The sequence below is a fragment of the Mobula birostris genome, chromosome 31 (genome assembly GCF_030028105.1).
Source record: "Mobula birostris isolate sMobBir1 chromosome 31, sMobBir1.hap1, whole genome shotgun sequence".
Lineage (NCBI taxonomy): Eukaryota > Metazoa > Chordata > Chondrichthyes > Myliobatiformes > Myliobatidae > Mobula > Mobula birostris.
This window is the reverse complement of record NC_092400.1, coordinates 31,788,241-31,811,970: the sequence shown is the minus strand read 5'-3', so window position 1 is coordinate 31,811,970 and position 23,730 is coordinate 31,788,241. Positions and strand designations below refer to the sequence as shown.

Below are 23,730 nucleotides of genomic sequence, written 5' to 3'. Positions count from 1 at the left end.
CTTTTTCTTCCCAAACACCAGCCAGTACGAATATTTATAATTCATTCTTGCTCATTTTTAGTTCTACCTCTGTCATTCCCATGGCATTGTAACCCTATTAGGTTATTACACTTGTAGAACACAAGTCCTGTTTAATACTTAATTAACCCTGTTTCAATTTGTCTTACATCTTATACTCTGTCTGTCCGTCCCTGTCTAAAAACTGAAGGGTTACAATTTATGACTACAGTGCAAAATTAATGAAGTTTCCATCAGAATGACAAATCAAAACCATCAGGTTACCTGCAGCTCCATCAGGAGGGGCAATCTTCATAGGATATGGTGGAACATGGGCAGTATCTGGACCTCCATCTTTGCATGGACAAGTGAAAGGTATTCGTTCTTGATTACAAGCAAACTTGATGAACTTGCAGAGTTCCTCTTGTGTAAACATTTCCAGTGCTGTCCAGAAGAACTCAATATGCTGATCAGTCTCCATCAGACCCACTTGGTACATGGTGTGAGCCTGAAAAGTGGGAGAGAAGTGAAGGAAAGGATGCATTCATTATCAACAAAGAAAAATCATCACCCAGTCTCTTAAACAGGACAAGTAATTTGTGGCGACTCTAAAAACTGGATCCATGGAGAAAGTAGATTCATCATCGATAACGATGAGACTGCCTAAGCCTGGTGCCAGGCAAATAACCTCCTCCTCAATGTCACCAAGTCAAAGGAGACGGTTTTCGACTTCAGGAGAACTCGCACACTCCCACTCCTCTTTACAATGGCAACACAGCACTATAAGCCACCAGTTTCAAAGTCCTGGGAGTGCACATCTCTCACACAATCAGGAACACTCACTAACACCTCTACTTTCTGAGGAGTCTGCAGAGAGCTGGATCTATACGTATATCATTCTACAGATGTACAGTTGAAAGCATCCTGACATGCTATTTCACTGCATGGTATGGAAACAGTTCTGCAACAGAGAGGAAGGCTCCACAGTAAGTAGTCAAAACTATTAAATGCATCATTCCACCCACCCTGCTCATGGACTGTTTGTCCCACTTCCATCAGGGTGGCAGGCCACCAGACTGAAAAACAGTTACTTTCCCCAAGTAGTAAGGTTGCATCCCTTCACACTCCCAACCACCACTACTTCATCATTTCCTGTCAGTCACCTTATGTACAGATAGCGCTTACCTAACACCACTTTAAGGACATACAATGTATATAAGCTATCTTACGTATTTATATTCATTGCATTTTTTATATTGTTATTGTGTTCTTATTTTATATTTTTTGTGCTGTATCAGAGCTGGAGTAACAATTATTTTGTTCTTTACACCTCTGTACTGGAAATGACATTAAACAATGCTGAATATTAACATCTGCGAGACACTTTCTCCCCCATGTACAATGTGTTTTAAATTCTAAACATTTCATTTTATTTGACTATCTAACAATGGCAGCGTGGTAGCGAGCAATTAACAATGGTATGACAGTGCCAGCGATCGAGGTTCAATTCCCACCGCCACCTGTAGACAGTTTGTTTGTTCTCCCTGTGACCATGAGGGTTTCCTCCAGGTGCTCTGGTTTCTTCCCACATATTAGTAAGTTGTGGACACGCTATGTTGGTACCGTAGCCTGGGGTCACAGGCTGCCTCCAGCACACATTTGGACTGTGTCGACTTTTGACACAAATGACACATTTTACTGTATATTCCAATATATCGATGTATATATGACAAATGAAGCTAATCTTTAATGAATGTAAAGATATTTTCAATTTTTCTTAATATCAGCAATAGCTTGGCACTTAACCAACTTAGAATTAAACCCCAAAAGGAAATGTCAGAGTTCAGATTCAAGCATCTGTTAACTGAGATCGGTTGGTTAGTGCAGCGACTGATTTTGAAAAAGGTATCAGGTTCTGCTATCAACACTAAGTTCCAATTTTAAAAAGTAGTTAGGAGCAGAGATAAATACATGTAAAGCTTCAGAAAACAGTGGTCTTCAAGCTAGCAAGTGACAGGCTTCACTCAAAACATTCATCAATTGGGAGTCTAGAAGTCAGTAACTGGCATGTTGTCCAATTTGATTAATAGGCTGAGAAAGTAAAATTAGTGCCAATGAATAGCACTGCTCATCTCTGCACAAAGCAGGGCACTGAATGGTGAACATCACAATTTGTTTTGTAAACGTGAGACTTAGCTTTGCAGGGCTTGGTTAGAATTTGGAATGCACAGGTATCTGCAATCACGGCATAGAAAAGATAACCGTTTTAAAGACTTGGAAGGGGCCAGATGGATTTTTAAAAGTTATTTTTTGGGATTGAGACACTGTTGTACACATTGCTAATTGATCCTGTGACTCACCTGTCTGAAGAGTTACTACTCAACAGCATGGTGGGGCACAAACTCAGAAGGCAGCCCTCCTTCCATGTTCTGTGAACTTATTCCACTTATAGCTCAATCAGAGGTGCTTTTCCTCTCATCTCCCTATATCGTGCATTATCAGGACTGACGGGATCAAAATGTGACCAACGGCTAAAGCTAATGGCTAACGAAGACTGTGCAGTGCCAGAAGAGTAAACTAGAGGAAATGTGCGCTTAAATACTGATTTATCAGTCACCTGGTAACTGAAACTCAATATTAACAGCAAAATTAGAGTCAAGTGAGATAACAATATGATTTAAAAAGCTATAAATGGATAGAACTTTTCAAGGTTATTGCTGAGGAAAGCTCCCTGCCCACCAGTACACTCAGGGTTGACAATTTCTCAAGTTGCATCCCTCACAGGCAGACTGGAGTTATATTCAAAAGATTTGAAACAATGTCACACTGCACGACTCCAAATTCCAAGTACAAATGTTATGGAAACTGAGATGCCCAAACTTTGCTGTGTGTTGAGGAGAGATTGCTTTCCTGACCTGAGAACTAACTGACAAATGTTTACACGGTGAGTACCTTCAGAAACTCCAGGTTGATGTAGGGCAGACCACATGTCCTCAGCTCCATCTCTAGGGGTGTTGGCAATGTCAGCAGCTGTAAGGGAATGATGGAGCCCAGCCCAGCCCGCACTGCAGTCATGCAGTGAGTGTTTTCAATTTCCTGCATTCTCAGATTTCGGATCGCAGCAGCATAGGCATCTTTATTTTCCCAGCTGTTCAAATTAAATAAAAATTGGTGAGGAACAGATGATATGCCAATGGATCAACACTCAGCATTTAATAGAAAGAACAACAATAGTATGAGTTAAGAGAAATGCTGATCAGAAAGAATTTGTAGTATCCAAGATAAAAAACAAGGAACATAAGAAATAATTCTGCAGGTCAGGCAGCACCGTTGACCCAAAAAATTACACCCATGTCTCTTCTCACAGACGCAGCTTAATCTGCTGAATATTTCCACCACTGTTTTTATTTCAGGTTTTCAGTACTTTTTGTTTCCTTTCTGATTGTACCAGTTCTCCACCATCCTTAAACCAAATCTTTTCCTCCTCTGCTTATCGTCTCCTCATGCTCTTTTTTTTTTTTAAATTTCACCTCAGTTTAATAACCCAATAAAGTACAAAGAAAACAAAAAGTGCAAAAAGCATCATGTAGGATAAAACTTTTATTTGGCTCCCACGAGACAGATGCTTGAGTCTACCCATCATTGCACCCAACAGTCCACCTGTAGATTCAAATCCTGCACCCATATCATCCAGCAACAGCAATGTTGTGGTATTTCACTTCAGTTCCAGTATCAATGGAAAGTGATTTTAAAGCACTTTTTCTCATAGGCCCTCAGTTAATTTATCATTTTCTTCTTCATGAACACTGTAACCACCTCCAGTGTATCCTTTCCCCAAACCTGCATGTCTCATTTTTTTCCACTCCCTGATTTGAGTTTTGCCCTCCTCTGATGATGATACTAGGTAGAGGATGGTTCAGAGAACCTTTTCTTTGTTTTGAACTCTGTCCCTGACTTCCTGACAGCCTCCTCATGCTCTTAAAGAAGACACTTGATCAGGTTCATATCTAACTGAATTACAAACATTACTGGGCATTTAATTCCATCATCAATTTAGTTCTAACAAAAAATTAAATTGTGGATTTACAGTATCTGCAGGTTTAAAAAAAATATTTTCCAAAAGCATTTTAAGAAGTTGATTCAGTACAATAGTGGTCTTCAGGCAAGGATGAACAAAGAGGAGGTTCCAGTTGTGCCTTCCACAACCTCCCACAAAATGTAACACAACAAGTGGCAATGACTACATATTATTTTCAGGATCTGGAGTGAAGAATACTAAAGCAACAGCAAAACATGTGTGCCTTTCTGCAACGCCATTTCAAGCAGTTTTCTATAAGAAGCCAAATGGTAAATGCTGAATGACTCAGTTGGAAGCGACTGCCAAGCTGAATTTCTGAAAGGGGACCTGAAATCTCAAAAGTTCTCAACGAGACTGCCACCAACTCTGCAAGCTGATATAGGTTCCCTAAAATGTTTCACTATATGGAATATGATGTAAACGTTACTGCTACTACTAGAAATAAAGTTATTTGACAACATCCAAAATGAACTTCTAAGTGAAAGAGGGTGATGGTAGGAACCATTTCCACTCTTCCAAAATTGTTTTCAGCAAATGTGAAACATTTGCTTCTTATGACACTAAATTCAGCCATGATGGATTATATTGTGTGCTTAGTTAATTCTTACTATGCCTTATAAATTTCTCTTATGTTCACCTAGACAATAACAAGGTGGCAAACTATCAAGATACAAACTGCTCGAAGATTCCTGATAAATGATTAATCTACTGTGAGAAAAATATTGCAATTTGTGTCCAGCGAAAAGACAGAATTCAAAACACCAGGATTAGGAGTTTAAATTAGGCTTTTAATTAGATCTTAACATTTACTCACACAACGGTGATATCACTGCCTCCAGGACACAGTTCCACTTCCTCGCCTGTCATGGTAATGTAGCTGAACTTACAGCTTGGCTTGTTGGGAGAGTCGGGACTCTCTGTAGTCAAGTGGTGTGATGTTACTTCAGCACACAATGCCTCAAGTTCTGTCTCATCATTAACCTGGAATTATAAAAAACATGCAAACAGCATGTCATTATCACACCACTAAAGGAATTATCCCACCTCTCCTGCAAACATGCATCAATCTTACACCACATGATCCATACAGGTAAGGAAAGTAGGGAAGATAACCTGAACTCTAAAAACCTGATCTTTGAATACACAAGAGGTATGTATTTAAATATTTCAGTAATATTTGAGTAATAAATATGTTTGATTAAGCATTTTTGTTGTTTACATAATTCATTAGATTAAACTTTGTCATTGTGCCGAGTACTGATACAAAGCCAATGAAGTTAGCATCTGACCAGAAATGCAAAGAATAGTGTTATTTACAAAATAACTGCAAATAAAAAGTAAGTGCTACAGCACACAAATATAAAAGTACTGAGACAGTACAATATGGGTGCAATACTGTTTAGCGCTGTGATGTGAGGTTCAGCAGGGTCACAGCCTCTGGGAAGAAACTCTTCCTGTGCCTGCTGATGCGGGAGCGGAGGCTCCTGTAGCACCTACCAGATGGGAGGAGAGTAAAAAGTCCATGGTTAGGGTGAGATGATTCCTTGATAATGCTTTTCGCCCTGCCCAGGCAGTGTTTATGGTAGATGTTTTCAATGGTGGGCAATTGGGTGCCGATAATCCACTGGGCAGTTTTCACCACACGATGGAGTACTTTGCAGTCCGATACGGGACAATTGCCATACCACACTGAGATGTAGTTAGTGAGTATGCTCTCAATGGTACAGTGGTAAAAGCCCATGAGTATCCTGGGACAGAGGTGAGCTTTCTTGATGCTCCGTAAGAAATAAAGGCGCTGTTGCGCCTTTTTGACCAAGATGGAGGAGTTCAGGGACCAGGTGAGATCCTCGGAAATGTGGACACCAAGGAATTTGAAGCTTGATTCACGCTCCACTACAGCTCCGTTGATGTAGATGGGGATGTGAGTATGGCCCTAGCATACCTGTAGTCCAAAATGATCTCCTTGGTCTTCTGGGTGTTAAGGGCCAAGTTGTTGTTGGCACACCACGCGGCCAGGTGCTGGACCTCATCCCTGTAGGCCGTCTCGTCATCCTCTCTGATCAGGCCCACCATCGTGGTGTTGCCTGCGAACTTGATTATGGAGTTAGAACCATGTACAGGAACGCAGTCATAGGTGAAAAGGGAGTACAGAAGAGGGCTCAGCACACAGCCTTGAGACACGCCAGTGTTTTATAAAAAAGATGCGAATGACATTTGTTATCATGCCACCACATCATAAATGTGTGCTTCACTAAAGTAAAAATGAAGTAGACATGTTTATCCATGGGGTCCCTTGTTTTTCTTTCAATTAGTTTTATGTTTTGGAGTTACAAAACATAACAGTGGTGATGAGTAAGTTGTAAAATAAACCCAAGATGGCTACTTACCTGCTGTAGTGCAGCATGTTTATTTTCTTCGCAAGGGAAGAGACATATTGAAGTAAAAACAAAGTGAAGCAATTTTATTTTCTTTGCAAGGTGAGAAAAATGTTTGAGTTAAAAGTAGGGTAGAAAGCAAATGAAATTCACAGTGAAATAAACAGTGAGTACTGGGTGATAATAATAAACTTAAGAAAGCAGAAATGGCTAGCTGCATCGGAAAGATAGATGTGCTCAATTGCACAACAGATAACTGGATCATCTACCCTGAATGAATTGAGCAGTATTTTGAAGCAAATGAAATAGCCAATGAAAAGCCAGTCAACACACACGAAATGCTGGAGGAACTCAGCAAGCCCGGCAGCAATTATGGAAAAAAGTACAGTCCACGTTTTGGTCTGAGACCCTTCGGCAGGTTTGGAGAGAAAAATTTGAGTAGACTTAAAAGGTGGTGAGGGGAGAGAGAAACACAAGGTGATAGGTGAAACCCGGAGGGGGAGGGATGAAGTTAAGAGCTGGGAAGTTGATTGGTGAAAGAGGTACAGGGCTGGAGAAGGGGGAGTCTGATAGGAGAGGACAGAAGGCCATGGAAGAAAGAAAATGGCGGAGGAGCACCAGAGGGAGGTGAAGGGCAGGCAAGGAGATAAGGTGAGAGAGGGAAAAGGATGTGACACCCTGGTCAAGACTTTTACTGCTATGCTGTAGGTATTTCATTTTAACAGTTCTGTACGAGCAGCCTGTTCTGCTTTCAACTTGTTTTGAGTTTCAGCCAAGATGACAAGTTTGTTATTAAACTTAGGAATGTGCTGTCAGCCAGTCAGGATAGTGGAACTGGGAGAAGGTTCTGGAGAATGTTGGGTTGAAGTTCTTTGTTGGTGGGAGCTAGAAGAAGACGGGGAAAAATGGCTGCGGATGCCGCCCCTGTTGTACAATGTGCTTTGTGCAGATGAGCAGCTTCAACAAGGAAGATGCAATACTCCTGTGGTTTGTTCGAGATGGATTTGGAGCAACATTCGGAAGGTGGTGTGTGCTCTCACTCAGACTGAGGGTCCAGCATGCAATTGACAGACAAATTCAAGATGAGTTCCAACTTAAATGCGCATTTGACTGTTTAAAAGTGATGGGCCTTTTTGTTTTTTCTTTCATTTATTCTTAAATGTACTTATTTTTAATTGTATGCAGTGTATGATCTGTTATTTCCTCCTGGGGACAGTAAATCATGGATTCGGCAGGACCAAAGCTGTATACATCCTAGACGGATGGAGCTAGAGAAAGGTGGGTTCATCGCTGAGGAATCCAGTGGCTGTTAGTGAGGGGCTAACGAGCCGGGTTTCCACAGAGGCACAGTATAAGGGGGTTTCAGGGGATGGGGGCAGATGTGCCATTACTGCAAGTTCGAGAAATCGATGTTCATGCCATCAGGTTGCAGGCTACCCAGACAGAATATAAAGTGTTGTCTCTCCAACCTGAGTGCGTCCTCATTGTGACAGTAGAGGTGGCCATGGATTGACATACTGGAATGGGAATGGGAAGTGGAATTATAATGGGTGGCCATTGGGAGATCCTGCTTCTTCTGGCGGATGGAGCGTAGGTGCTCGGTGAAACGGTCTCCCAACCTACGTCGGGTCTCAATGAAAAACCAATGTCAGTTTTGCTGAATTTAATATATGGAAAAACATGCAGTTTGTTTGGAAGTTTAACTGCTCCAACCAACCAACCAAAATGAGCTTTGCTGATATTGTGAAAGTAATGCAGGACATTGTTGATTGCAGAATGCTTTAGGTTTCATAAGCAGAATCAAAAGGAAGGGGAGTCTATTTTAGCTTATGTGGCTGAACTGAAGAAATTGTCAAAGCGTTGAGAGTTCAGTGATGGGCTTAAAGATGCATTGAGAGATCATGCAAGAATCATGGAATCTTACAAAAAAGCATTCAAAAATGTCTCATAACCGAAGCACAACTCACATTTAAAAGAGCAGTTGAAGTCGCTATATCAATGGACACAGCAGTCAGAGACGCAGTTGAATTGCAACCAGGAATGCAAGTGAGTGTGAACAAAACTGCAATATCTAAATAAAAACATGCCTGGCCGAGCAAATCGTGTTACTGTTGTAGCGGGGCGGGGGGAAACATACACCAGATCAATGCAGGTTTCAAGGTGAAACTTGCAGAAAATGCAACAAAGTAGGACACATACAAACAGCGTGTTGGGCAGACAAAAATAAATGGACTTTCTTCAGGAAGAGAAAAAGTTAAAAAGTCAAGTTGTAGTTTCAAAAAAGAACACTAATTTGCATGCTATTGATGAAAAAATCTGATAATGATGAGAGTGTCTCAGGATTGAGTGGCCTTGAGATTTACAATGTGAAAATTAACAACAAGACAAGCAACATGGCTTACAATAGGAGTGAATGGCAAATTAATTAAAATGGAATTGGACACTGGTTCGGCTGTTTCAGTTACTCTACAAAATGGGTTTGAATGGCATTTCAAGATACTAAGTTGAAGCCAGTAGAAATCCAACTAAGAACTTGTACTGGAGAAAAGATAACACCAGTGGGAATGACATTTGAAACAGTGAAAATACAACCACCAACAAGCCACATTGGGCGTTCATGTGGTAAAAACAGGAGGGTCAGCATTGTGAGCTGGGATTGGCTGAAACAAGCCATATTGGACGTTCATGTGGTAACAACAGGAGGGCCAGCATTGTGAGCTGGGATTGGCTGAAACAACTACAACTTGATCGGTCCACCATGCATAAACCCTAATACATGCCATATCCCTTGCAATACAGTCAAGTGAAAACTAATTAAGTTGATAAATGCAAGATAAGCAGGAGAAATAATAATGGGGGTAAAGGAGATGGTTGATGAACTAAATTAGTATTTTGCATCAGTCTTCACTGTGGAAGACACTAGCAGTATGCCAGATGTTGTATTGTGTGAAGGAAGAAAAGTGGGTGCAGTTACTGTTACAAGAGAGGAGGTGCTCAAAAAGTTGAAAGACCAAAAGGTACATAAGTCATCCGGACCAAAGGTGCCAGAGTATAGGAAAATTGCAAATGTCACTCCACTCTTTAAGAAAGAAGGAAGGCAGCTGAAAGGAAATTATAGACCAGTTACACACATCAAAGTTGCTGGTGAACGCAGCAGGCCAGGCAGCATCTCTAGGAAGAGGTACAGTCGATGTTTCAGGCCAAGACCCTTCGTCAGGACTAACTGAAAGAAGAGCTAGTAAGAAATTTGAAAGTGGGAGTGGGAGGGGAGATCCAAAATGATAGGAGAAGACAGGAGGGGGAGGGATGGAGCCAAGAGCTGGACAGGTGATTGGCAAAGGGGATATGAGAGGATCATGGGACAGGAGGTCCGGGGAGAAAGACAAGTGGGGGGGGGGACCCAGAGGATGGGCAAGGGGTATAGTCAGAGGGACAGAGGGAGAAAAAGGAGAGTGAGAGAAAGAATGTGTGTATATAAATAAATAACGGATGGGGTACGAGGGGGAGGTGGGGTATTAGCAGAAGTTAGAGAAGTCGATGTTCATGCCATCAGGTTGGAGGCTACCCAGACGGAATATAAGGTGTTGTTCCTCCAACCTGAGTGTGACCAGTTAGCCTGACCTCAGTGGTTGGGAAAATGTTAGAGTCAAATGTTCAGGATGAGGTGATGGAGTACCTGGTGACACAGGACAAGATAGTACAAAGTCAGCATGGTACCCTTCAGGGAAAATCCTACCTGACGAACCTGTTGGAATTCTTGGAGGAGATTACAAGTAGGATAGATAAAGGGGATGTAGTGGATGCTGTATATTTGGACTTTCAGAAGGCCTTTGACAAGGTGCCACACATGAATCTGCTTACCAAGTTAAGAGCCCATGGTTTTACAGGAAAATTACTAACATGGTAAGAGCATTGGCTGATTGGTAGGAGGCAGCAAGTGGGAATAAAAGGATCCTTTTCTGGTTGGCTGCCAGTGACTAGTGGTGTTCCGCAGGGGTCGATGTTGGGACCACTTCTTTTTGTGTTGTATATAAATGATTTAGATGATGGAATAGATGGCTTTGTTGCCAAGTTGGCATATAATACGAAGACTGGTGGAGGGGCAGGTAGCGTTGAGGAAACGGGTAGGATGCAGAAGGACTGAGACAGATTAGGAGGATGCACAGGAAAATGGCAAATGAAATACAATGTTGGAAAATACATGGTCATGCACTTTGGTAGAAGAAATAAATGAGCAGACTATTTTCTAAACGGGGAGAAAATCCAGGAATCTGAGATGCAGAGGGACTTGGGAGTTCTTGTGCAGAACACCCTGAAGGTTAACTTGCAGGTTGAGTTGGTGGTGAGGAAGGCAAATGCCACGTTAGGATTCATTTCAAGATGTTGAGAATACAAGAGCAAGGATGTGATGCTGAGGCTTTTTAAGGCACAGGTGAGGCCTCACCTTGAATACTGTGAACAATTTTGGGCCCCTCATCTTAGAAAAGATGGGCTGCCATTGGAGAAGGTCCAGAGGAGTTTCACAAGGACGATTCCAGGAATGAAAGGGTGATCATACGAGGAACATTTGATGGCTCTGGGTCTGTACTTGCTGGAATTCAGAAGGATGAAGGGGGAATCTCATTGAAACCTTTCAATTGTTGAAAGGCCTATAGACAGAGTAGATGTGGAAAGGCTGTTTCCAATGGTGGGAGAGTCTGGGATAAGAGGGCACAGCCTCAGGATAGATGGGTGTCCTTTCAAAAAAGAGATGCGGAGAAATTTCTTTAGCCAAAGGGTGGTGAATTTGTTGCCACATGCAGCTGTGAAGGTCAGGTTGTTGAGTGTATTTAAGGCAGAGATTTATAAGTTCTTGACTGGACCTGGCATCAACGGTTATGGGGAGAAGGCTGGGAACTGGGGTTGCGGAGGAGATAGAAAAAAAAGGATCAGCCATGACTGAATGGTGGAGCAGACTCAATGGGACAGATGGCCTAATTCTGCTCCAATGTCTTATGGTCTAATTAAGAAAGGCACTGGATAATACCACAGCAGTGTTCCAGAATGGCACTGGAAAACTCAAGACATATCAAGGGCGAAATATTGTTAAATTAAAATGCTACACTTAAGTTTTGCAAAGCCCATCTGGTTCCTTATACCATCAGTGATTAAGTAGCCAGCGAACTAGATCACATAGAGGTTGAATGAATTATTTCCAAGGTTGAGTGGAGCCCATGGGCAACACCAGTGGTCCCAGTAGCCTAGAAAAATGGATCTGTTAAGATCTGTGGTGGTTTTAAGGTCACCTTCAACCCAGTACTAAAAGTAGATCAATACACTCTGCCTAGGATGGAAGATATCTTTGCCATCCTTTCTGGAGGAAAACACTTCAGCAAAGTGGACTTCGCTGAGGCCTACCTACAGATGGAGATGGAAAAAGAGCCCAAAAGGTTCCTCATCATAAACACTCACAAAGAGCTTTATCACTCCAGTAGGCTTATTTTGGGAGTAGCATTTGCACCTGCACTCTGGCAGAAAGTTATGGTACAGGTGCTGCAAGGTCCTGACACTAAGTGTTACCTCAATGACATCATTGTTACCAGTGAGGTTGACAAAGAACATCTTCATAATCTCAAGAGAGTGTTAAAAAGATTAAAAGCATGGTACAACAAAAGTGAATCCTTTAAACCAAGCATCACTTACTGCGGTCACACTATTGATGCACAAGAATTACACAAGTGTGCTGAAAAAATTCAAGCAGTGCTGGATGCCCCAAGGCCAAAGGACATGTCACAGCTGCAGACCCTTTCAGGATCTGGCAGGCTCCTGTCAAATCTGACTACCCTGCTCCACCCCTTGAACTCATTACTACAGATCGAGAAGAAATGGCAATGGACAATGCAGTGTGAGGTGGCTTTCAAAAAGGCACGGAAATAGTGACATCAAACACGGTACTCACACATTAGGATCTACATCATCCAGTGAAGCTTGCCTGTGATGCTTTTATCTTATAGGTGCAGTCACATCAGATGTTGTGAGTGTCATAAATGAATGCCCCATAGCCTTTACATCATGTTCCCTTACCATTGCAGAGAAAAATTACACACAGATTGATGGAGGCCTCGAGTCCAGTTTGGGGGTAAAACATTTCAATCAGTACCTGAATGGGAGAGAGTTTACCCTCATCGCTGATCATCAACCACTAGTGTTAACTTTCAGTCCACAGAAGGATGCTCAATAACAGCAGCAGCACAGATGCAGAGATGGGCTGTTTCTTGGAGGACACAATTACAAGACTGAATTCAAGACGACAACTAGTCATGGAAATGTTGATGGACTGTCTCATTTTCCTTTGGAAAAGAAAATATCTGAAAAATTTACAGAAGAGGACATTCCTCTTGACATATTCTCCTTAATGCAAATTGAAAGTCTCCCTATTATGGCAGAGATGATCCAAAGAGAAACCAGAAAGACCCCACACTCTCGGGTGTACATGGCCACCCAAAATGGCTGGAATGAGCAGCAGAAACTCCAGTTCCCCCATTTTTACCAGCCCAGGATGAACTGACCCTTGACAGGTGCTGCCTTATGAGGGAGTTGAGAGTTGTTGTACCATCCAAGCTGAGAGCTAAAGTGTTGGAGGAGCTATATTCTGGTCATTTGGGTGTGGTCAAAATGAAAGCATTGGCTTGAAGCTTTGTCTGGTAGCCTGGGATGGATCAGCAGATCCAGCAGCTTACCATGCACTGTTTGGGATGCCAACACATCCAGAAAATTCCAAGAGCAGTAGCTCTCCTTCCCTGGGAATGGCCTGCATTGTCCTGGCGGAGCATTCACATGGATTTTGACGGACAACTCACAGGCACGAATTTCTTGGTCGTAGTGGATGCAGCTACAAAGTGGCCAGAAGTGTTCCTAATAGCCTCCACTACATCCCTGCACACTGTTGTGTTGAAAGCCTCTTCTCAAGGACTGGTGCTCCAGAACACATAGTCAGTGACAATGGACCATAGTTTTGTGCCAGAACGGTTTTAGTCATTCCTGAAAATGAATGGAATAAGATATATTACATCTGGACTGTATCACCAGTACAAATGGCTTGATGGAATGTCAGTAGAACATACTAAACCACCAGTGAATCAGAAGCTTGCCAACTTCCTCCTTGCATATCCCAATGCAGCAAACTCCACAACCAACAACTCACCAGCTATGCTGTTACTGGGTCATCCCTTGCATTCACACTTGGATCTTAACAACTTAGGAGATGTAGGACAAACAACTGAGACAAACTGAGGGCTCCTCAAACAAGGAGGTTCAATGTTTCACTCCTGGACAAGCAGTCCTGGCAAGTGACAGTAGAGGTGATCAAAAGTGGAGACTTGGAAAGGTAGGGACAGAACAGGACCCACTCTCCTGCACAGTGGAGATTGCATCTGATGTTACCTGGAGACAATACATCAAGGATCAGCTGAGGAGAGCAGAGTCAATTGTTCGAGAAGAAAGGTGCCCAGAGCTGTCAGAACCACTTCCTGCAGTTTCAGAGTTAACTCCTACAACCATCGTGGAGGAGGCCCCAGAACTTGAGATTGTCATAAGTGCGTGACTCACTAAAGTAAAACTGAAGTTTACACCTTTGTCTTTGGATTCCCGTCTTTCTTTCAATTAGTTTTGTGTTTTGGAGTTACAAAGTGGGTGGGTGGAAACTCTTACCCGAAATAATCAACATCCCTCTCCACCCCTATGTTAACGTAACAGAAGACAAGCCCTCCCAAGCAGAATGAACATTCAGAAAAAGAAAGGAGACAACATGGAAGGGTAAAAGAATTCAATCTTAAATATTAAGATCTTCCGGTAAGATGGCGACGTGCTTGAACACAGTGGCCTCTCGGGCCAACGAAAGGTGCGGTTTTCTTTTTAAAATGTGTATTTTTATGATCATAAGACTATACTGCATGCCAAGAACAACGAGTACAGTAGGTCCATCGCATCAGTGACCTGTTTGTTGTTTAAGCCGGCAGCTGGAGTATTGGAGAAGCTGGCAGATGGGTCAAAGAATGTTCAGAGGAGCTGACCCGGGTGCACAGTGTGCAGTGTAACCACGCTTGTCATGGACGCAAGGCTGTGCTGGACATTGATATTGTGAGATTCCACAGGTCTGTTTCTCTTGTTTGGTGGGGAGACGGGCGACGAGGCAGCAGCGCGGCCTCTGTTGCAGCGAGGACAAGGCCTCAAGCGGGCTTGCCTGCTGCTGCAGTCCAGGTGAGATGATGCCGGAGGCGGTGTAGTGTGGAGTCTGTGTTTGGCTGGGAGCTGGCCCCTCCGTCAGTGCTGCCCTCCAGAGTTCAACAGGCACAAGGACAGGCTGGATTGTCAGGAGCTGTACCATCAATTTGTATGTCGCTCAGGGACTGACACGAGTTTAGTATAGTTGTATGTGTGTGTGTGCTTGTGCGTGTTTTTTACTCTCTCGCTATTTTGAATATATGTATGCTCCTGGGGCCCAGAGGAACACTCCTATTCAACTGTATCCATGTATGCTCTGAATGATAATTAAACTTGATTTGATCTAATATTACTTACGGTCTCAAATTTCTTGATGTAGTTGTATGTCAAAATGTCCACCTCTTGCAGGTCCCACTCAGGGTCCAGTGGCTCACCAACCAGAGTTTTCCAAAATGTTGGGAGAAGATCAAGAGGGAGTGGGACATCTGCTCGGATAGCAATTCCAAGTAGCTGCCCGAAGAAATGAAGTAGCTGTTCTTCTGTATAAGTTATTGGGCCAGGGGTCAGAATATGCTTGCCCTAAGGAATGTACAGACAAAAATTAATAAATAGAATCCACTAGATAATGTCAACACAAGTTTTTTTTAATTCAATAGAGATCTGTAAAGGATTATTCCACATTGCCAATGTAAACTGATGTCAATTATAGTTTAATATTTCTGTACATAAATCACCCACTTTACTGTTTTGAATTGCATTTGGTCTCATAGACCAGAGAGCTTTGACACTGAACTATGATTGTCAGTAATTGATCTATGATGTTCAAAGTATTAGTTTCAGACAGTGAAGTTTGAAAAGGAAGGCTGCTTGAGTGCCCTACAAAAATTCTTGACAATAAATGTCAGACTATGTAACAGTTTCTTCCCCTAAGCCATCAGACTCCTCAATACCCAGAGCCTGGCTTGACACCAACCTACTATACCCTCTACTGTGCCTACTGTCTTGTATATTATTTATTGTAGTGCCTGCACTGTTTTGTGCACTTCACAGTCCTGGATAGGTCTGTAGCCTAGTGTTGTTTTTGTGTTTTTTCTTACATAGTTCAGTGTAGTTTTTGTATTATTTCATGTAGCACCATGGTCCTGGAAAACGTTGTCTCATTTTTACTATGTTCTGTACCAGCAGTTATGATTGAAATGACAATAAAAAGTGACGACTTGAACATTTGGTATGTTAACTAAAACTGGCACATTTCTATGGATGTGCAGTGGACAGTACATTGATTGGCTGCATCATAGCTTGGTATGGAATGCCCTTGAACAGAAAATCCTACAAAAGTTAATGGATATGGCCCAGTCCATCATGGGTAAAGCTTTCCCCACCATTGAGCACATCTACATGAAACGTTGTTGCAGGAAATCAGCATCCCTCATCAGGGGCCCCATCCACCCAGGACATGTTCTCTTCTTGCTACTGCCATCAGGAAGGCGGTACAGGAGGTTCAATACTCACACCAGCTGGTTCAAGAACAGTTATTATGCCAAAACCATCAGGCTTTTGATAATTTCAGTCACCCCATCACTTTCAACAACCAATGGACTCACTTTCTCATGTTCTGGATAATAATTGCTTATCTATTTATTATTATGTGTGGTGTCTACAACAGGTGTGTTAGTTTTTGTGGTCACTGTAAAACTGAATCTTTACTTCTGGTCACAGGGTAAGACTTCACCCATTCTGTCATCATTTAGTTTCATCTGAACCCCATTCACCAACGTCTCAAACACTGAACTGGAGCAATTACCTTATTTCTGTTGGCGGCGGAACTTGGACAAGGCACAAGAAGTGAAAGTGCTGAACTCTGTAACTCTTTACATACTTGCCACAGAAAGTGACGGAATGATCCACCTAGAATCCAAATACATGCACAATTAGGCTTTGGAAGAGTAATCTGACTTATGGACACTAAGGAAACATGAGGAGGTAAGGAAAACCACCAAGTACAGAGAAACAGTCAACGTTTCAGGTCGATGATCTTTCATCAGAATTGGAGAAGTGTAAAAAGGAGTTTTAAGTTGAGGAAAGGCTGAGGCATAATGAGAACAGAATAATTGCCTGAGATAGGATGGAAGCCAAAATTATTCAAATGTCACAAGTTCTATTAATGCCATTTGGTGACACAGGTTGAGACATGGCAGATGAAGTTTAATCTTGATAAATGTGGGGTGATGCATTTTTGGGAATGCTAATAAAGCTATGAATACAGCTGAGCAAGAATGGCAAGATCCTGGAGAGTACTGAGGAACAGAGGGAACTTGATATACAAGTCCAAAGATCCCTGAAGGTAGCAACATTAATGGACAACAAGGTTAGAAGGCATAGAGAATACTGGCTTTCACTTGTCAAGGCACTGAATAAGTCAGCAGGGTGCTTATGCTCCAACTTTCTGTAACATTGGTCAGATTTCAGCTGGAGTACTGCGTGCAGTTATAATCACTCCACTACAGAAGTGATTGGTGGTGTAGGTACAGAGGAGATTGGCCAGTTTGTTGCCTGGGAAGGAGAATTTCAGTGATGTGGTAAGACTGGAGAGGTTATATCTGTTTCTCCCAACAGTGGAGGTTAAGAGTTCACATTTATTTTTGAAAAAGAGATACGTCACAGAACAGGTCCTTCCAAGTCAACAAGCCACACGACCAAGAAACCCACCTACTTAACCCTAGCCTAATCACAGGACAATTTATGATGACCAATTAACCTTTTAATCAGTACGTCTTTGGAACATGGGAGGAAATTGGAGCACCTGGAGGTAACGTATGTGCTCATGGCAAGGACATACAAACTTCTTGCAGATGGCATCAGAATTGAACTCTGATTTGCTTTGTGTTCTTTCTTGTAAAAATGTGTCTAATTTATGTTTCGTTTATTCCTGTGGATGCAGCAATAAGATGTAATGTGTCTGTAATGCTTTCAGAAGTGAACTTTTCATTGCACCCATGTAAACAATAACACTCAAATTGATTTTGAAGCAACTTTCTACTGAAAGATATCATAACCCATATTTTGCTGATGGGATCGCACTCAATTCTACTATCTTACTTGTTCCATGTACTTCTTCACCAGTGAAGCGAATATTAAAGGCATAGGTTGGGTCCCCACCACTTGCCAGCTTGACACAGAGTTGGGAGGAAGGAACTAATGCCAGTTGTCGAGCTGCCTGACAGAAGTAAGTGTTCTCTGATGAACGAATTTCACCTACGATTCAAAGAAAAGACAACAGTGAAAAGCGATTTTAAACGGTCTGCCTCTAATGGCAATACTCATAAAGACAAAAGCTACCACGCAGTACATATCCCTTAGTAATTGCAATTATCTCAGCTCATTTCTAATTTTGGTTCACTCACACTTTGATGCATTCCTCAAAGCTGCTTAATACACATGAAGTCTACTTTTATAATCCAAACAAAAACCCGAAACAGGTTGAAACAGATATCATATTTTAGTTGAAACACGAACTAATGATTTTATCAATCTTACAAAATAGAGGAGAGGAGTCTCCAGAAGTACAGTGGGTACAAAAGATTAATATATGTTTGCAAAAATTAGTTATTTTCTTAAATGTCATTCTTATCCAAGTGCAATTTAAAATGACTGTCCTAAAAAATTGAAAATAATATAGTTAACTTCAAACTGAAGTGTAAATAAAGTCTAAATAAACTATTTATGGGAAAGAGATCTACAAATAAATGGATTTCCAACATCTGCAGATGTTCTCTTGTTTATAAATAATTCAAGACTGGACATAATCAAAACGTAGGAAAAAAGCCAGACTAAACTAAGGAAGAAATAAATGGCCAGAAAAGAATGTTATAAGAAAAAAAATGGTGGTTAAAATAATGCAAATATTAGCATTGATTTGTAGTGTCTGTCAATTGCCTAAACTATTCAGAACCAAAAAAAAACTATTAGCAATAAAATATTATGAGAAAACAGATAAAATAAGGAATACAATTACAGAGCAGAAAATATCTGAATTGAGGATTTAAAGTTGCTGGAGATATGTTTAGAAAAACAAGGCGGGGAGTGGCATTAACTCTACATAACAGATGTCTGATATTGTTCCGTTAGTTAAAATCAGACAAAGGGATCACCATGTAATTGCAGATCTGTGAGATTAAGTTCTAATCTTAATCAATGGGCAGGATATTGGAATCTATTCTAAAGGAAAATATAAATTTTCATTTGGAAGAGTATGGAATAATCTGGGATGTTGGGGCTGACTGGTTAAAATGAGACCGTGTCTATCTAACTTAATGAAATATGGGTAAATGAAGGTGGTGGATTTCACAAAGAATAGACAAGAAACCACATGGTAGGCTTGTGAAAGTGATCCAAGGGAAAGTGGCAAATTGGATCTGAAACTAACTAAAGAGCAAGAAGCCAAAGGGTGTTTATTCCCACCACTGAGTAGTTTATCACCATGATGGACCAAACGGATGCCTTCTGTGGAGCAAACATAGTAAATTTTGATAACATCCCAGTATATGCTGATGTTTCATTTTGTTGATAAGATTACTTAAAAGTTCTTGCTTTCTCAACATGAACCCATTGCTCTCTTACCTCCCACTATTTCCAGTGGATCCAGAGTTATTTCGGGTGCAGCATGGTCTGCGGTTCGTTGTACTGTTGCATTTAAAACCCTGTTCATCACGGCTACTTTAGTATCGTAAAAGACCAGGCCTAAACAAACAACACGTGAAGGATAGCTTCATTACATTAGTTACAAGCATATTTACAATTTGCTCAGATCTACTAAACAGTGAAAAATTTACAAATCCAGGATATCACTGATGACAACAGGAGAAGATAGACGTTAGACACAGATAAATAAAACAGTCAGAAGCAGGAAATAATTGTAATTATAGAAATTACTGTAGGTTCATTACCACCTTCATTATTAATCAGTTACATGAAAATACAAAGATCAAGAAATAACTGACTTGCTTTCTTACGCAGAAGAACTGATCTTATAGATGTATTGTTGAAAGTATCCTAACTGGACGCATCATGCTCTGGTACAGCAATTTGAATGTATAAGGACACGAGAAGCTGTAGAGAGTAGTGGACCCAGCCCAATACATCACAGGAATATCCTTCCCTACCACTGGTAGTATCTACAGGTGCTGTCTCAAGCAGGCAATTCCTATCAAAGATCCCCACCTTCTGAGCCATGCCACCTTCTCAAGCTACCATCAGGTAGAAGGTACCAGAGCCTTTAGCACCACACCACCAGATTCAATGACAGCTACTTCCCTTCAACTGTTCACTTGAACTAATTGGCAAAACCCTAATCACTACAGTTTAGCAACACTAATGACAACTTTAGACATAAAAGAATAGTTTTTGTTCTAATGGTGCTCTTTTTTGTAAAAAAGAGTATGTATAACTTGTTTAATGCATGTTTTTGCGAATGCTACTTATATGCTTATGCCTGTGATGCCACTGCAAGTTTTTCATTTGACCTGCACATACATGTACTTGTACAGTGGAGCAGTTAGCATGACACTATTACAGCTCAAAGTGTCAGAGTTTGCAGTTCAAACCTGGCAAACTCTGTAAGAAGTTTGTATGACCTCCCTGTGGAATAAGTGCGTTTTCTCCAGGTGCTTTGGGTCCAAAGACGTTATCAGTTAGTACGCTAAATGATTAGGCTAGGGTTATACCGGGGGTTGCTGGGCGGTGCGGCTCAAAGGGTTGGAAGGATTGATGGATGGATGGATAACTTAACTCAACTTTGAACTTGTCTACGCTAGAATATCCCAGAACAAAGTAAGCATGATTGTCTGAAAAGATCACAGGTACTGCGTTTTGTGAACATGACAGCAGAAAGACACGTGAACCCCAGGGGTGCAAATGCCTGACAGTGCCTAGAATGGTACAATTATTTAAAAAGGATAGCAAATACAAACTAGGAGGTCTTTCAAATGAGTACAGGAGTTGGGATGTCATGTTGAACAAGTTGATGGTGAGCCCACATGGAGTATTGTGCACAGTACCAGTCAGCCAGTTATAGGAGAATGTTATTAATCTGGAAAGGCTGTAGAAAAAATTCACAAAGATGTTATTGGGACTTGAGGGCTTGTTTCAAGTAGAAGCTGGATAGGCTGGGACTTATTCCTCTGAAGCAGAGGAGACTGTGGGGTAACATTATAGAGGTATTTCAAATCATTAAGGTCCAGGTGAGGTGGACAGTCAGTCTTCTTCTGATGTTAGATCCCATGATCTAAATTTAAGTTCAGCGGTGACCGCGCCTTTGCTGTTGTAGCCCCTAGACTGTGGAACAGCATTCCCCTCCCTATCAGATCTGCCTCCTCCATTGACTCTAAGTCCAGGCTCAAAACTTACTTTTATTCACTAGCGTTTGAATCTTCCTGATGTGGCTGATTTTTGGCTTGTGCCTAGGTTCATGTGTTCTTTATTTTGTGCCTATAAGCTGTGTGCCTTGTTGCTTATATCTGTGTTTCTTGTATTTGTGATTTTAGCTACCTGTTATGGTTTGTATAGCACTTTGGTCAATATGGGTTGTCTTTAAATGTGCTTTATAAATAAATTTGACTTGACTTGACTTGACTTAAGGGAGTCTAAAACTAAAGGATGCAGATTTAAGAAAAGGAGGAAAAATTTAAACGGGACCTGAGGGGCAGCATTTTCCACATGGTGTAATGGGTATATAGAACAAGCTGCCAGAAGAAACTGTAGAGGTGGGTACAATTAGAATGCTTAAGCGACTTTTGAAATAATTCAGTGGTAAAAAATGTTCAGAACAGAGGATCCCAACCTTTTTTTTGTCATGGATCAATACCGTTAAGCAAGGGGTCTGTGGACCCCAGGCTGGGAACTCTTGGTTTAGAGGGATATGGGCCAAATGCAAGCAAATAGGGCTAACTTGCACAGGCAGCAGGCATCTTGTTCAGCATAGATGAGTTAGGCTGAAGGAGGTGCTTCTGTGCTATATTACTCTGACACTAAATAAGAATCCTGCTTTATGTCCACTTTCCTGAGAACACAGGAACACAAGTTGGCCATTCACCCATCCATATACATTACATTATTTAACTATATTATTTACTCCCCTTTATTCTATATCCCCGATAACCTTACCTAGAGAATATCAGTTGATAAAAATTAATTTTATCCAATATCTACAATCTTCTCTGGGTTTGGATTCTTTTTCAACTAGCCTCTCAAAGGAAGATGTCTTCTGTGATTTGACTCCTAAATTTTAAGATGATGCTCTTCAGTCTACAAACTTTTCTATCCACCAGATCAGGGTTCATCTGCTGCCTAGGTTGTCCTTCATGGAAGATTCTGCATATTTGGGAGATGTCATTGCAAATTGTTGAAGATTTGTGGAGCAATTTTTTGAGAGAATAACTGTTTAGAGTACTTGACAGGATGCCATTCAAGCAAACTACTTTACCCTGGATGATGTAAAGGTTTTTTGAGAACTGATGATGCTACAATTCTTCAGACAAGAATATTCCATCATGCTCCCAATTTCTGCCTTGTACAAGTGCAACTTCCAGCCACTCCAATGAAATCCCACCATTAGTGATATTTTTCCTCTCCTTTTCTTTCAGAGGCTGCTCACTTTGTCCACGTTTCCATCCCTGCCCACCACTTGTCCCACAGCACAGTGGAGTTGCAAAACCTGAACCTTCCCACCATCCAAGAGTCAAAGCAATCATGCCAGGTGAAGCACTAATTCATTGGCTCTTCCAGTTTCATCCATTGCATTCACTGTTCACAATGCAGCCACCAACACAAGCTAGAACAACTTTTAGGCACTTGGTAACCTTCTGGAAATAACACTGAATTCTACAACTTCAGGTAAGCTGCTCCCTCGTTGTCATGCTTCTGTCTTTTTCTCACTTTTGTTTTTAATGCTTTGCTAATGGTCAGTACTCATGCTTCCCATCACCTAATCATAATCAGGTTTAATATCACTGACATATGTCGTGAAATGTTTTGCAACAGCAGTACACTGCAATACATAATAAAACTACAGTAAGAAATATATATAAAATACTAAATTAAGTAGTGCAAAAAGAGAGGGGGAAAAAATTCTGAGGTAGTGTTTATGGGTTCATTATCCATTCAGGAGTCTGATTGCCGAAGGGAAAAAGCTATTCCTGAATCGTTGAGTGTGTCTTCAGCCGCCTGTAATTCCTCCTTGATAGTAGCAATGAGAAGAGGTCACGTCCTGGATGATGGGGATCCTTTATGATGGATGCTGCCTTTTTGAGGCATTGCCTTTTGAAGGTGTCCTGGATGCAGGAGAGGCTAGTGCCCATGATGGACCTGGCTGAGTTTACAACTTTCAGCTAATTTGTATTAACCCATTTCCATGCAGTGTTGTGTTCTGTTCTGCACCTCATTCCTTCTCCCAGTTCTGCTTTGGAAACTATAAATGGCCCGTTCCACCCCCACAACCCCCGCAACCCCACCCCAGTTTATTTTATTATATTTTATTTTGAGATACACTGCGGAACAGGCCCTTCCAGCCTTTTGAGCTGCGCTGCCCAGCAACCCAACAACTTAACCCTAAACTAATCACAGGACAACTTGCAATGACCAACTGGTACGTCTTTGAGCTGTGGGGCAAAACTAGAAAACCTGGAGGAAACCCACACGCACACAGAAAGGAATGTACAAATTTGCTTACAGATGTTGCCGGAACTGAACTTTGAACTCTAATGCCCAGGGCTATAATAGCATTGCGCTAACCCCTACATTACTGTGGCACCCCAGTTCTGAGTAAGTGTCACTGACTTGGAACATTGACCAGATTCGTTTTCCACACATGCTGCTTGGCTGGCTGAGTTCTCCCAGTAGTTGTTTGTGCTAGCAGACTGTTTTGGGAAACCTTACATTTTGATCAATTCAAAAGGAATCAGCTGAGACAATCCAATTTTTAGACACTGTCTTTCGGTATTTGGTGTTAGTAGAGCCAAAATTGGTCTTTGCAAAATTCAGATCTTTATATCCACATGTTTAAAGAGCTTCACTTTACACTAT

At 41.5% G+C, this 23,730-nt stretch overlaps 1 protein-coding gene across 11 annotated transcripts in view; it reads right to left on the bottom strand.

Annotated features, from left to right (window-relative positions):
* Window positions 1–23,730, bottom strand: part of LOC140190944 (probable E3 ubiquitin-protein ligase HECTD4) — a 292,655-nt gene that overhangs the window by 5,602 nt on the left and 263,323 nt on the right. For all 11 annotated transcript variants that reach the window (XM_072247927.1, XM_072247930.1, XM_072247924.1 and 8 more), the window contains 7 exons: window positions 19,273–19,392; window positions 17,752–17,907; window positions 16,457–16,560; window positions 15,010–15,231; window positions 4,890–5,056; window positions 2,950–3,145; window positions 283–505 (listed from right to left, as the gene is read on the bottom strand). In XM_072247927.1, coding sequence (XP_072104028.1) covers window positions 283–505; window positions 2,950–3,145; window positions 4,890–5,056; window positions 15,010–15,231; window positions 16,457–16,560; window positions 17,752–17,907; window positions 19,273–19,392 — 1,188 coding nt within the window. The remainder of the gene's footprint in view (window positions 1–282; window positions 506–2,949; window positions 3,146–4,889; window positions 5,057–15,009; window positions 15,232–16,456; window positions 16,561–17,751; window positions 17,908–19,272; window positions 19,393–23,730) is intronic.